The following is a 16,040-nucleotide window of genomic DNA, read 5'->3' as shown; positions in this document are numbered from 1 at the left end:
ACGACAGTAGGCACCTGCCTTTGTTGGTTATTGCTGCAATATAAGCCTCATAAAAACTTTTGTGAAGGTTTAAACCTTCAAAACTATTTTTCCTTCTATTGAGCCATTTTATTTGGCCAAGTTAAGTTCCAACTAAAATGTTGTTTGCCACAATATAATATAATTACTGGTAGGGCTACTACTGTATATCTACTCGCACTCAAACCATGAAAAGGAAAAAACTAAGAGGGCGTCAGCCGTATTATTAGGTTTTTACGCCCAGCTGCCTCGTCAGGCTGCCAACTGGATCATCGGGCTCCCACGCCTCAGCTGGATCTGCAGGCTCCCATGCCTCTGCCGGTTCGTCGGGATTTTACTCCCAGCCGGAGCACCCGTGCCTCGGCCGGGCCTTCAGGCTCGCCCAGGTGGGACGCAGGGTGGCACCCCTAAAGGGGAGGTACTGTCACGCCTTCTCCCGCTCCCCCTCCCTGGCGCTCAAAGGCACCAGGCTCCCCAGCATTACGTACTACTGCAACAATCATTACACACACCTGCCTTTCCCCCGTCATGCGCATCAACGATTATTGGACTCTGTGTCATTACCTGGACATTGTGTCATTACCTCCGCTATCTGTTCCCAAGCTCTGTTCCCAGCTTCAGGATAAATGTTTGTTTATCTTTACATACCCGGTTCTGACACTGTCTCTGTCCTGTTTGATGTCTGTTCCTTATTAAATGTTCAACTCCCCGTACCTGCTTCTCATCTCCAGCGTCGGTTCTTACTATAACTAAAGAAATCTGCAACTCATTTTGACATTTTTGGTGTCCTTTAGTGGTGGTTTCTTTGCAGCAATTCGACCACGAAGGCCTGATTCACGCTGTCTCCTCTGAACAGCTGATGGTGAGATGTGTCTGTTACTTAAAATCTGAGGTGCAATCTGAGGTGCAGTTAATTGCCGATTTCTGAGGCTGGCAACGCTAATGAACTGATCCTCTGCAGCAGAGGTAATTCTGGGTCATTCCTGTGGTGGTCCTCACGAAAGCCCGTAACTTCATCAGCGCTTGATGGTTGTTGCGACTGCACTTGAAGAAACTTTCAAAGTTCTTGACTGAGCTTCATGTAATCCTGTCTAACGCGTTTAAAAATATATATACAGTGGGGAAAAAAAGTATTTAGTCAGCCACCAATTGTGCAAGTTCTCCCACTTAAAAAGATGAAAGAGGCCTGTAATTTTCATCATATGTACATTTCAACTATGACAGACAAAATGAGAAAAAAAAATCCAGAAAATCACATTGTAGGATTTTTAAATGAATTTATTTGCAAATTATGGTGGAAAATAAGTATTTGGTCACCTACAAACAAGCAATATTTCTGGCTCTCACAGACCTGTAACTTCTTCTTTAAGAGGCTCCTCTGTCCTCCACTCATGGCACCTGTATTAATGGCACCTGTTTGAACTTGTTATCAGTATAAAAGACACCTGTCCACAACCTCAAACAGTCACACTCCAAACTCCACTATGGCCAAGACCAAAGAGCTGTCAAAGGACACCAGAAACAAAATGGTAGACCTGCACCAGGCTGGGAAGACTGAATCTGCAATAGGTAAGCAGCTTGGTTTGAAGAAATCAACTGTGGGAGCAAATATTCGGAAATGGAAGACATACAAGACCACTGATAATCTCCCTCGATCTGGGGCTCCACGCAAGATCTCACCCCGTGGGGTCAAAATGATCACAAGAACGGTGAGCAAAAATCCCTGAACCACACGGGACGACCTAGTGAATGACATGCAGAGAGCTGGGACCAAAGTAACAAAGCCTACCATCAGTAACACACTACGCCGCCAGGGACTCAAATCCTGCAGTGCCACGTGTCCCCCTGCTTAAGCCAGTACATGTCCAGGCCCGTCTGAAGTTTGCTGGAGAGCATTTGGATGATCCAGAAGAAGATTGGGAGAATGTCATATGGTCAGATGAAACCAAAATATAACTTTTTGGTAAAAACTCAACTCATCGTGGTTGGAGGACAAAGAATACTGAGTTGCATCCAAAGAACACCATACCTACTGTGAAGCATGGGGGTGGAAACATCATGCTTTGGGGCTGTTTTTCTGCAAAGGGACCAGGACGACTGATCCGTGTAAAGGAAAGAATGAATGGGGCCATGTATTGTGAGATTTTGAGTGAAAATCTCCTTCCATCAGCAAGGGCATTGAAGATGAAACGTGGCTGGGTCTTTCAGTATGACTATGATCCCAAATACACCGCCCGGGCAATGAAGGAGTGGCTTCGTAAGAAGCATTTCAAGGTCCTGGAGTGGCCTAGCCAGTCTCCAGATCTCAACCCCATAGAAAATCTTTGGAAGGAGTTGAAAGTCTGTGTTGCCCAGCAACAGCCCCAAAACATCACTGCTCTAGAGGAGATCTGCATGGAAGAATGGGCCAAAATACCAGCAACAGTGTGTGAAAACCTTGTGAAGACTTACAGAAAACATTTGACCTCTGTCATTGCCAACAAAGGGTATATAACAAAGTATTGAGATAAACTTTTGTTATAGACCAAATACTTATTTTTCACCATAATTTGCAAATAAATTCATTTAAAAATCCTACAATGAGATTTTTTTCTCATTTTGTCTGTCATAGTTGAAGTGTACCTATGATGAAAATTACAGGCCTCTCATCTTTTTAAGTGGGAGAACTTGCACAATTGGTGGCTGAATAAAGACTTTTTTGCCCCACTGTACACTTAGGTTGGAGTCATTAAAATTTGTTTTTCACCCACGACACTAATTTCTTGTTAACAAACTATAATTTGGGCAAGTTGGTTAGGACATCTACATTGTGCATGACACAGGTATTTTTTTCCAACAATTGTTTACAGACAGATCATTTCACTTATAATTCACTGTATCACAATTCCAGTGGGTCAGAAGTTTACATGCACTAAGTTGGTTGTGCCTTTAAACAGCTTGGAAAATTCCAGAAAATGAGGTCATGGATTTATAAGCTTCTGATAGGCTAATTGACATCATTTGAGTCAATTGGAGGTATACCTGTTGAGGTATTTCCAAACCTGCCTTCAAACTCAGTGCCTCTTTGCTTGACATCATAGGAAAATCCAAAGAAATCCGCCAAGACCTCAGAAAAAAAATTGTAGACCTCCACAAGTCTGGTTCATCATTGGGAGCAATTTCCAAACGCCTGAAGGTACCACATACATCTGTACAAACAATAGTACGCAAGTATAAACACCATGGAACCACGCAGCCATCATACCGCTCAGGAAGGAGACACATTCTGTCTCCTAGAGATGAACATACTTTTTTGATCAATCCCAGAACAACAGCAAAGGCCCTTGTGAAGATGCTGGAGGAAACAGGTACAAAAGTATCTATATCCACAGTAAAACAAGTCCTATATTGACATAACCTGAAAGGCCGCTCAGCAAGGAAAAGGCCACTGCTCCAAAACCGCCATTAAAAAGCCAGACTACGGTTTGCAACTGCACATGGGGACAAATATCATACTTTTTAGAGAAATGTCATCTGGTCTGAGGACAAAATAGAACTGTTTGGCCATAACGACTATTGTTCTGTTTGGAGGAAAAGGGGTAAGCTTGCAAGCTGAAGAACACCATCCCAACCGTGAAGCACTGGGATGGCAGCATCATGTTGTGGGGGTGGTTTGCTACAGGAGGGCTGGTGCACGTCACAAAATAGATGGCATCATGAGGAAAGGAAAATTATGTGGATATATTGAAGCAACATCAAGACATAAGTCTTGGTCGCAAAAGCTTGGTCGCAAATGGGTCTTCCAAATGGACAATGTCCTCAAGCATTCTTCCAAAGTTGTGTCAAAATGGCTTAAGGACAACAAAGTCAAGGTATTGGGGTGGCCATCACAAAGCCCTGACCTCAAACCTATAGAACATTTGTCGGCAGAACTGAAAAAGCGTGTGCGAGCAAGGTCTGTCATGAGGAATGGGCCAAAATTCACCCAACCTATTGTGGGAAGCTTGTGGAAGGCTACCCAAAATGTTTAACCCAAGTTAAACAATTTAAAGGCATTGCTACCAAATACTAATTGAATGTATGTAAACTTCTGACCCACTGGGCCAGCCAGCTGACATTAGCTAACAGCACACTTTAACTTGAAATGAAAACGACTTAAGTCGTCACGGATGCCATGGTTACCCTTAGTTTGAAGATGTAATCCAGATACAGGTGTTTTCTCCATCTCCTTAACTATCATACTCTAATTACACCGATATTTTAAGAACGTGAAATGTCAGAAAAATAGTAGAGAGAATGATTTATTTCAGTTTTTATTTCTTTCATCACATTGAAATAAATCATTCTCTCTACTATTATTCTGACATTTCACGTTCTTAAAATAAAGTGATGATCCTAACGGACGTAAAACAGGGAATATTTACTAGGATTAAATGTCAGGAATTGTGAAAACTGAGTTTAAACGTATTTGGCTAAGGTGTAAGTAAACTTGTAAACTTCCGACTTCAACTGTGTAAGTCTTGCTCTCCACTTTCTGGAGGACCGAGTTTTGAAATCGGTGTAATTAGAGTATGATAGTTAAGGAGATGGAGAAAACACCTGTATCTGGATTACATCTTCAAACTAAGGGTAACCATGGCATCCGTGACAGGGAGAAGCATCCAACCATGATGTATATGGGTAAGGTACTCTATCTTACTACATTGTCAGATATTATACATGTCTTAAGTCGTTTTCATTTCAAGTTAAAGTGTGCTGTTAGCTAATGTTAGCTGGCTGGCTTGCTTGCTATCGTTATTTGTATGATCTTATTATTCGTATCTCAGAGCCATTTTCTTGCCTAGTTATAGCCGAATGTTATCTAGCTAACACTGAACATGGTTGGTTAGCTAACTGCTGATTCATGCAGGGTAGTAATGTCATGAGTTGAGATGATGGTTCATTGTTTACCTACTGTAGCTAGCTACATGTCTTAATAACCTGTTGCGACTCTAGGGGCAGTATTTTTATTTTTGGAAAAAAAACTTTCCCGTTTTAAGCGGGATATTTTGTCAGGACAAGATGCTAGAATATGCATATAATTGACAGCTTTGGATAGAAAACACTCTAACGTTTCAAAAACTGTAAAGATATTGTCTGTGAGTATAACAGAACTGATGTTGCAGGCGAAAGCCTGAGAAAAATCCAACCCGGAAGTGCCTCATATTTTGAAAGCGCTGCGTTCCAATGAGTCCCTATTGAGCTGTGAATGTCCTATCAACAAGCTTACACTTTCTACGTATTCCCCAAGGTGTCTACAGCATTGTGATGTAGTTTTACACATTTATGTTGAAGAATAGCCGTAGGCGGCTACATTGCGTAAGTGGTCACATGATGGCAGCCAGGGTGACTCTCGCGTAAAATACAGAGGTAGCCATTACTCCAATCGGTCCTACTGAAAAACAAATTGTCCCGACGGATATATTATCGAATAGATATTAGAAAAACACCTTGAGGATTGATTATAAACAACGTTTGCCATGTTTCTGTCAATATTTTTTGTGACTGCAATTTCCGGGCGATTTCTCAGCCAAACGTGAAGAACAAACGGAGCTATTTCGCCTACAAAAATAATATTTTGGGAAAAAATGTACTTTGGCTATCTACCTGGGAGTCTCGCGAGTGAAAACATCCGAAGCTCATCAAAGGTAAACAATTGAATTTTATTGCTTTTCTGATTTCCGTGACCAAGTTACCTGCTGCTAGCTGGACAAAATGCTATGCTAGGCTATCGATAAACTTACACAAATGCTTGTCTAGCTTTGGCTGTAAAGCATATTTTGAAAATCTGAGATGACAGGATGATTAACAAAAGGCTAAGCTGTGTCTCAATATATTTCATTTGTGATTTTCATGAATAGGAATATTTTCTGGGGATATTTATGTCCGTTGCGTTATGCTAATTAGTTTCAGGCGATGATTACGCTCCCGCATGGGAGTCACAAGATTAACAAAATACTTCAATATGCAAAAAACCATATTGGGTGTGTTCGTAAATAGAGTCTGGCCATCTACTCCAATTTCAGAGCACTCTCGTCTGTGTGCCAGAGCGAAGAGTAACTGATGAATTTGTGAACGCTCAACACCCGTTGAATATTGCTGGTGTCTGTAAAAGTCCCAAAAAAGTGTAATTAACTTGTTGCCAGCAGCAGTTACAGTTACCAACACTCTGCATAACATGAAAACAACCTAACCAGCTCTGCTAGGGTGAGTAAAATGGTCAGAGTGGGGTGTTCTCTCATTTGTGTCTGGAATGCAACCCTACTCATCGGCCAGAGTGTCCAGTGTGCACTCTGAACACTCTGAGAGCGAAACACTCTGAATTTACGAACTGACAATCTGTCAGCACAGTTACAGTCACCAACACTCTGGATAAGATAAAAACAACCTAACCAGCTCTGCTAGGGCGAGTAATGTTCAGTGAGCTGTTCTCTCATTTGTGTCTGGAAGTAGCTAGCAAGTTAGCCAGTTAACTTGGGTGCTTGACTGCTGTTGTTAGTACAGAACGCTTGGACCAACCCTTTGAAGAGATGGGTCGGGCTAAAGCTTAAGATGGTGTGAATGATGCTGAATGGGTGTAGACAAAGAAGAGCTCTCCAGTTGGTACCAAAACATTCAAAGGCCATTTTCTCAAAAGTGAGATTACAAGTTGATCAACTTTCAAAGCAGAACTACTTTCCCATTGTTCCTCAAATGCAGTGCATGATATATATATAGCTCTCCGTCTCTGCTTTTATCCAATGTAAAATACACCATTTCAACATTTTCTACATAAGATTGGATCAAGGCGGTCGGTCACATATGGACTTGGTCTTTTACTAAATAAGGCTATCTTCTGTATATCAACCCTACCTTGTCAAAACACAACTGATTGGCTCAAATGCATTAAGAAGGAAAGAAACTCCACAAATGAACTTTTAACGAGGAACATCTGTTAATTGAAATGCATTCCAGGTGACTACCTCATGAAGCTAGTTGAGAGAATACCAAGAGTGTGCAAAACTGTCATCAAGGCAAAGGGTGGCTACTTTGAAAAATCTAAAATATATTGTAACGACCCTGGGTTTATAAGCGCGGAAATCGACTCTGCCGCTTGAGCATGCTTTTGCGGCACAGTGGATAAATCAAATCAAATTTATTTGTCACATACACATGGTTAGCAGATGTTAATGCGAGTGTAGCGAAATGCTTGTGCTTCTAGTTCCGACAATGCAGTAATAACCAACGAGTAATCTAACCTAACAATTCCAAAACTACTACCTTATACACACAAGTGTAAAGGGATAAAGAATATGTACATAAAGATATATGAATGAGTGATGGTACAGAACGGCATAGGCAAGATGCAGTAGATGGTATTGAGTACAGTATATACATATGAGATGAGTAATGTAGGGTATGTAAACAAAGTGGCATAGTTTAAAGTGGCTAGTGATACATGTATTGCATAAAGATGCAGTAGATGATATAGAGTACAGTATATACATATACATATGAGATGTGTAATGTAGGATATGTAAACATTATATTAAGTAGCATTGTTTAAAGTGGCTAGTGATATATTTTACATCAATTTCCATAAATTCCCATTATTAAAGTGGCTGGAGTTGAGTCAGTGTGTTGGCAGCAGCCACTCAATGTTAGTGGTGGCTGTTTAACAGTCTGATGGCCTTGAGATAGAAGCTGTTTTTCAGCTTCAGACCTCGGGCTAGAAGGTCGAGGGTTCGAGACCTGCTCCCTACCTGTTTCATTACAATATTTTGATTTGTTTAACACTTTTTTGGGGTTACTACATGATTCCATATGTGTTATTTCATGGTTTTGATGTCTTCACTATTATTATTAATGTAGAAAATAGTACAAATAAAGGAAAAACTCTGCAATGAGTAGGTGTGTCCAAACTTTTAACTGGTACTGTATGTACGAAATGTTTCAAATGGGAAGCATGCGGACGCCTTAAGACCGATGTCGCTTTTATCTTTTTTCAGACGATTTTGTCGTACATTAATGATTTCACTTGTCTGAATCGAATATTCCCATTTCTTATCAAGAGGGGAAAAGGAAATATTCCGGAACTTTAGGCTACACATTTGATATTTGAAACAAAATCGTGATTGTGTTGTATTTCGAACAAACAATATTGTATTCTAATATTGTGAGGATAGTGGAGAATATATACGTATTTAAGTTATTAGTTGAACAACGTGATAAGACTCAATAGTGAACCTTTATAATTTAGTACAGGGCTACTGTACAAAATAGTCATTCGGCCAGTAGGCCTACTGTGGCATATTGTAGCCTACTTTATTGAAGAAACAATGTCTGAATATGAAAGAAATGTAGTAAGGAGAGTAATTTCGTGTTATTTGGAAGTCGTTATCCAAAGAAACAGATGCAAAGTGTTTTGTTTTATAATTATATTTACAGTTTCTATCACAGTCATTGCTGCAATCAATATCACTTTAATTGACAATGTGGTAGGCTAATTATTTAAAAGTTGTTTTTTAATAACTTTTTCAGTTATTGACATGGGTTACATTTCCAGTTTAATCATGTTATTTCAGTTGTAATATGTCACATTCTTCCATTTATCTTTTTCATATTTCGATTTCATTGTTCTTAGTAGGATGTTTTTTCATTGGGGCGGAAGTAGTGAAGGTAGACAATGACCATTTCTGCTGTCTAGTATTCAGCAGGTTTGACACAATAACAGCGTCAGATCAGCCGGTCTAGTAGTTTTATTGTGCAGTTTTTTTTGTTTGTTATTTTAGCTCGGAGCTACGTGTAATCTCCCCTTTAGTAGCGTGTCAATAAATCCAGCGGCAACCTGCAGGTAATCTGCAGGTTCCGCGTCTTCGTTGCAATCAGGCCATTCGTTCATAAATATTTGTGGGATCTGTATGTGTACTGTACATGTGAAATTACCAGACTACCATGTGAAGGGTCGCTCTTCACTGGAAATATTCAACATAAACCTTTAAAGTCCTACTCCAGTCTCCTTTTCAACTCCTTTATCACCTAGTTCTTAACAAAAGGCACATCCACGTGGCCTCTGACAAGGCACAAATGGGGGTGTTTTTTTTTCCCTCTTTTGTTCTCTAATGCTCCTATTTTGTTCCTCAAGCAAGGGGGAGGCCTATGACACCAGACCTTTAATGGCCTACTCCATGAATTTTACACTTGTGTCTAAAAAAACACAATTTTGCTCAAAACATATTTGTTTACCTGTGTGTACATTACTATATTTATACATGTGGTATTGTTTTTCAACCAAAAACAAATAGCTGGAATGCGTCTGAGTTGTCAATCCACCTTGTTTTCCCTTAATTGTGTTGGTCAGAGTACTGATGTTGATGTGTGTGTTAATAATGATAATAATAATAATGTATTGGATTCTCCACCCAGGTGCTCAATCATTTTCTGTGCCAGAATGATCAACACACACAAACTAATGTGTGTTGGGGTGTGTGTGTGTTGTGTCCTGTCAGGATGGTGTTCAGTAGGACCGCGGTGGTGAGGCTCCTGGCCAGTGACTGCAAGTGTTACCGTGATGACGCCCCTGATGACATGGTGCTGGGGATGTGTCTCAACGCTCTGGGGCTTCCTGTCACACATAGCTCCCTCTTCCACCAGGTAAAACACTGAACTTACCCATTATTACCCTTATGCCAGGAACCCACAGTTTGGAATTTTATTGGCACGATTCATGTCACATACTATTTTCATGATTGTTCATTCATCATCGTATATGAAAGATGGGAGCTCTAGAGTCGCTCAGTGTGGCAAGGTCAACAATAGCCGATTTACTGCACTTGTGATTTCCTGACAACACCAAGTCTTCCCAAACAAAAGTCTAGCATGTCAGAATTGTCTGTGCTGTGTGAACCCTGCTACAAAGGAGATTCCACGCCAATAGGAACGCTGTATGCTGGCATGTGCTGTAGAAAAGATGAAGCAATTGGGATATCTTTCTACACTGTATGTTATCTAACATTTTCTACACCCTACATGACAATTTCTAAGTATCCGATTTGATTAACCATATTGTAGGCCTACTAGAACACAGATGATTGCACATTTGACAAATAAGCACTTTCTGCTATGTTCTATTTTGAAAAGACATTCAAATCAAAAGAAATGTAACTTAATTTATACAAGTGGTAAGTGAGAACACCCTTCAGATAGCAAATCCTAAAGATGTATCAGCTGTTATGTCGTACAGTGGAGCACATCCACTGCACAACATAGCAAAGAAGTTTGGATGATCAAAACTGCACTGTGGGAGAGAGCCGTTACCTTATAAATGTTTATCCATTGTCCTTACCTAATACCAACTACAGTTGCGCACAAGTACTACATAGAGCCATGACTACATGGAACTCTATTCCACATCAGGTAACTGATGCAAGCAGTAACATTTTAAAAACAGATAGAAATATACCTTATGGAACAGTGGGGACTGTGAAGCAACACAAACATAGGCACATGCATACTCACACATGATATGTGGAAGTGGTGGAGTAGGGGCCTGAGGGCACACAGTGTGTTGTGAATGTATTGTAATGTTTTAAATGTTTGCTGGACCCCAGGGAGAGTAGCTGCTGCCTTGCCCATTACCCTTATCTAATAAGTTATCTTAGACCTAATATTCTTTACCCAAAATGTAAAAACAAATCACAGTACGTCAATTTTACAGTTCAACAAAGGTTGTTGTAGCAAGGCTCAGGTAACAAAGACACTAGTCTTTGGCATCCAATAGCCAATATCCCTTCTTAGTTTCCTCCTCACTTTCTCCTCATCCCCTGGGGGACTGGTTGTCTCTGTACCAGTGTATTTAATAACCCTGTTTAAGAGAAGCAATTACAGCAGTCTCCAGTGCAGTCTCCTGTGGCTGACAGAAATGGAAGGTGTTGAAAGGAATTGTTCACTCAAATTACAAAATGGCATATTGGTTTTCTTGCCCTGTAAGCGGTCTGTGGACAAGGTAAGGGAGGCCGGTATAATAATTGTTATGTCCCTCCAGGCTCGACCTGAAGACTACTCCAGAGACTTCCTTGCCCACCAGGTGCCCATCTCCTTCCACAAACACTGGAACATCGACCCCGTCGCCGTCTTCAACAGGTGGCTAAAGGACGAGTCGAGGTCAACAAGCCCACGCGGACTAAACAAGAGCACCAAGGAAGAGTTATAGTCACTCAGACACGATCAGTCTTGTGTGTGTGTGTGTGGAGTCATGGACAAACAAATTGTCTGCATGTTTCCTCCGTCGGTGTAAACGTTTTCTATATTGTGAATCTTGCGTAGATATAATTTGGAGGGTTCATGCAAGTCTCTGTCCATGACTGTGTGTTTGGGAACTTATTCATGACGGAGGCCAGGCACGGTAGAACAGCCCACTACTATGGACTTTCAAAGGTAATTTACGCATGGGCCAACATGCTCAACATTTACCATGAATGCGATCTCCGCGAACTTCGGGGAAAACGCCTTTAGAAGACACATTGTCGGCTGTCTAGCGCGCAGTATTGTATTGAATCCCGGCCACAGTTTCAATAGATTTGCATGTTGAGGTTGTCAGTGTGTTCGGCTCTTGTCTGTGTATATTTATAATATATAATCAATTTCTTGCCAAATTGAACAATGAAACTCATTTTTTTCTTAAGGACATATTTCAACATTATTGCTATATGCTGTACAATGTGTACTATTTTTATAAAAACGTGTTTGCGGTGTCTTAATGGAGTTTTATTTCTGCCATTTGGTTTCAGGGTTAATTCACTACTACTAATTCTGACTGTAAATATCACACACAAAACAAATACTGTTTATTGGATTTTAAATAGAATCTTAGAGAAATGTCTCAAGATGTTTTGTCCATCATGACACACTAGCTTTCCTCATTACTTCGTGAATGATCAGTTTTAACTTTTGTAACTTTATTTATGGAAAGCTTATCAGTACAGACACAGCATTGGGGCGGCAGGGTAGCCTAGTGGTTAGAGCGTTGGACTAGTAACCGGAAGGTTGCAAGTTCAAACCCCCGAGCTGACAAGGTACAAATCTGTCGTTCTGCCCCTGAACACTGTTCCTAGGCCGTCATTGAAAATAATAATTTGTTCTTAACTGACTTGCCTAGTTAAATAAAGGTAAATAAATAAATGGGGACAGGGATGTGGTTAAATTAATGTCTGCAGGTTTTTGTTTTTTCCTTATAAATTAAGCTCTAGACAACCAGGTGTGGGGACCTTACTAATTAGTGAACTTAATTTATCAATCAAGTACAAGGGAGGAGGGGAAACCAGCAGACAATCAGCCCACCATGGAATGAGTTTGATACCTGCTTTATATGGTGTAAAGTCAAGTTTGTGTCATTCACCAAGAATGGAGTGTCCTCTTATTATGGGTCCCCATTAGCTGCCTAGGCAGCAGCTACTCTTCCTGCAGGTCCGGCAAAATTAAGGTAGTTATACATTTTTAAAAACATTACAATACATTCATAACAGATTTCACAACACACTGTGTGTGCCCTCAGGCCTATACTCCACGACCACATATCTACAACACAAAATCCGTGTGTGTCATGTGGCAGACCACGGGGTTGGGTCAAAACATTTACACAGGTCAGACGCAGAGTAGGATTAGCTCAGTTTCAAAGATGTTTATTAAAATAATAGTCCAAAAGAAAAGGATAGGTCTCCCCCAAGAGACCCTCTCTGGGATACCGTCTACTGGGCTCCGGGTCTTGCTGTATCCTGTGGGAATCAAAACTGAACTCACTCCTGTTACCTCTGCAACCGTCCCCAGCTATACGGGAGTCCTTTCCTCCCCCAGTCTCTCTCTTGTGTGCTGCCCTTCTGGCAGCTTTATGGGACTTGTACAGCTGGTGAGCTATCAGCCCTTGATTACTCACCAACTCCCAATCAACCCCAATTAGTCCTGACCGTCCAGCAGATGGAGCCATCGCCTCGTGATGTATACTCCGTCTGTCACCAGGCCTCGACGAGTCTCCCCCTGGTGGCTGACCTGCTGTATGCCACAGTTATATGTGTGTATGCATGTGTCTGTGTTTGTGTTGCTTCACAGTCCCTGCTGTTCCATAAGGTGTATTTTTCTCTCTTTTTTCTCTCTCAGATTTTACTGCTTGCATCAGTTACCTGATGTGGAATAGCTCTATGTAGTGCTGTGTGCCCCCCATAGTCTGTTCTGGACTTGGGGATTGTGAAGAGACCTCTGGTGGCATGTCTTGTGGGGTATGCATGGGTGTCTGAGCTGTGTGCTAGTCGTTTAAACAGACAGCTCTGTGCTTTCAACATGTCAATAGCTCTCACAAATACATTGCTAAATTTCCACATTATTTATTACAAGATATAGTTGAGGTTTGTGGTTCAGTGAATGATTTGTCCCAAATGCAATGCTTTTCGTTTTTTTTTTAAATATTTAGGACTAACTTATTCCTTGCCACCCATTCTAAAACTAACCGCAGCTCTTTAAGTGTTGCAGTCATTTCAGTCACTGTAGTAGCTGACGTCTATAGGGTGAGTCATCCGCATACATAGACAGCCAGTGGCAAGTCGTTAGTAAAGATTATAAAAGTAAGGAATTCCTTATTCTACCTTGAATCTAAGGAAGTCTCAGATTTTGCTCACCTGAAGTAGAGTATATTGTGATAAATTGCAGGCCACACTATTTGCCTAGAGAGTTCTCAGCTATACTTTTCGTGGCTGTTTATTTACCACAACAAACAGATGCTGGCACTAAGACTGCACTCAGTCAGCTGTATAAGGAAATAAGCAAACAGGAAACCACTCACCAAGAGGCGGCTCTCCTAGTGGCCGGAGACTTTAATGCAGTGAAACTTAAATCAGTTCTACCAAATCTCTATCAACGTGTTAAATGTGCAACCAGAGGAGAAAAATTCTACATCACCCTTACTCCACACACAGACACGTACAAAGTTCTCCCTCGCCCTCCATTTGGTAAATCCGACCACAACTCTATCCACCTGATTCCTATTTGGAAGCAAACATTAAAGCAGGAAGCACCAGTGACTCAGTCTATAAAAAAGTGGTCAGATGAAGCAGATGCTAAACTACAGAACTGTTTTGCATGTTCCGGGTTTCTTCCGATGACATAGAGGAATACACCACATCAATCACTGGCTTTATCAATAAGTGCATCGAGGACGTCGTCCCCACAGTGACTGTATGTACATTCCCCAACCAGAAGCCATGAATCCCAGGCAGCATTCGGCACTGAGCTAAAGGGTAGAGCTGCCACTTTCAAGGTGCGGGACTCTAACCCGAAAGCTTACAAGAAATCCCGCTATGCCCTGCAACAAACCATCAAACAGGCAAAGCGTCAGTACAGGGCTAAGATTGAATCCTACTACACCGTCTCCGACGCTCGTCGGATATGGCAGGGCTTGCAAACTATTACAGACTACAAGGGGAAGCACAGCTGCGAGCTGCCCAGTGACACAAGCCTACCAGACGAGCTAAATCACTTCTATGCTCGCTTCGAGGCAAGCAACACTGAGGCATGCATGAGAGCATCAGCTGATCCGGACGACAGTGTGATCACGCTCTCCTTAGCCAACGTGAGTAAGACCTTTAAACAGGTCAACATACACAAGGCTGCGGGGCCAGACGGATTACCAGGACGTGTGCTCCAGGCATCTGCTGACCAACTGGCCAACTGGCAGGTGTCTTTACTGACATTTTCTGTAATACCGACATGTTTCAAGTAGACCGCCATAGTCGATGTGCCCAAGAACACAAAGGCAACCTGCCAAAATGACTACAGACCCATAGCACTCACGTCCGTAGCCATGAAGTGCTTTAAAAGGCTCGTCATGCCTCACATCAACAACAACATCCCAGAAACCCTAGACCCACTCCAATTTGCATACCGCCCAAACAGATCCACAGATGATGCAATCTCTATTGCACTCCACATTGCCCTTTCCCACCTGGACAAAAGGAACACCTATGTGAGAATGCTATTCATTGATTACAGCTCAGCGTTCAACACCATAGTTCCCTCAAAGCTCATCACTAAGCTAAGGATCCTGGGACTAAACACCTCCCTCTGCAATTGTATCCTGGACTTCCTGACGGGCCGCCCCCAGGTGGTGAGGGTAGGTAGCAACACATCTGCCACACTTATTCTCAACACTGGATCTCCCCAGGGGTGCGTGTTCAGTCCCCTCCTGTACTCCCTGTTCACCCACGACTGCATGGCCAGGCATGACTCCAACACCATCATTAAGTTTGCAGACGACACAACAGTGATCACCGAGACAACCTATAGGGAGGACAGAGACCTGGCCGAGTGGTGGCAGAATAACAACCTATCCCTCAATGTAACCAAGACAAAGGAGATGATTGTGGACTACAGGAAAAGGAGCGCTGAGCACGCCCCCATTCTCATCAACGGGGCTGAAGTGGAGCATGTTGAGAGCTTCAAGTTCCTTGGTGTCCACATCAACAACAACCTAGAATAGTCCAGACACACCAAGACAGTCGTGAAGAGGGCACGACAAGCCTATTCCCCCTCAGGAGACTGTAAAGATTTGGCATAGGTCTTGAGATCCTCAAAAGGTTCTACAGCTGCAACATCAAGAGCATCCTGACTGGTTGCATCACTGCCTGGTACGGCAATTGCTCGGCCTCTGACCGCAAGGCACTACAGAGGGTAGTGCGTACGGCCCAGTACATCACTGGGGCAAAGCTGCCTGCCATCCAGGACCTCTACACCAGGCGGTGTCAAAAAAGGCCCTAAAAATTGTCAAAGACCCCAGCCACCCCAGTCATAGACTGTTCTCTCTACTACCGCATGGAAAGCGGTACCAGAGTGCCAAGTCTAGGACAAAAAGGCTTCTCAACAGTTTTTACACCCAAGCCATAAGACTCCTAAACCGGTAATCAAATCATATGGCTACCCAAACTATTTGCATTGTGTGCCCCCCCAACCCCTCTTTTACACTGCTGCTACTCTCTGTTTAT

General features: G+C 42.1%; 1 protein-coding gene across 1 annotated transcript in view; it reads left to right on the top strand.

The window, feature by feature from the left end:
* LOC139386427 (beta 3-glucosyltransferase a) overlaps positions 1–11,839 on the top strand; it is a 63,426-nt gene extending 51,587 nt beyond the window's left edge. The window contains exons 12-13 of the mRNA XM_071132018.1: positions 9,525–9,669; positions 11,060–11,839. Coding sequence (XP_070988119.1) covers positions 9,525–9,669; positions 11,060–11,227 — 313 coding nt within the window. The 3' untranslated portion in view covers positions 11,228–11,839. The remainder of the gene's footprint in view (positions 1–9,524; positions 9,670–11,059) is intronic.
* The last annotated feature ends 4,201 nt before the right edge of the window (positions 11,840–16,040 follow it).

The sequence above is a fragment of the Oncorhynchus clarkii genome, chromosome 27 (assembly GCF_045791955.1).
Source record: "Oncorhynchus clarkii lewisi isolate Uvic-CL-2024 chromosome 27, UVic_Ocla_1.0, whole genome shotgun sequence".
NCBI classification, from domain to species: Eukaryota; Metazoa; Chordata; class Actinopteri; order Salmoniformes; family Salmonidae; genus Oncorhynchus; species Oncorhynchus clarkii.
Note: the sequence above shows the minus strand (reverse complement) of the source record. Positions and strands in the feature narration are given on the sequence as shown.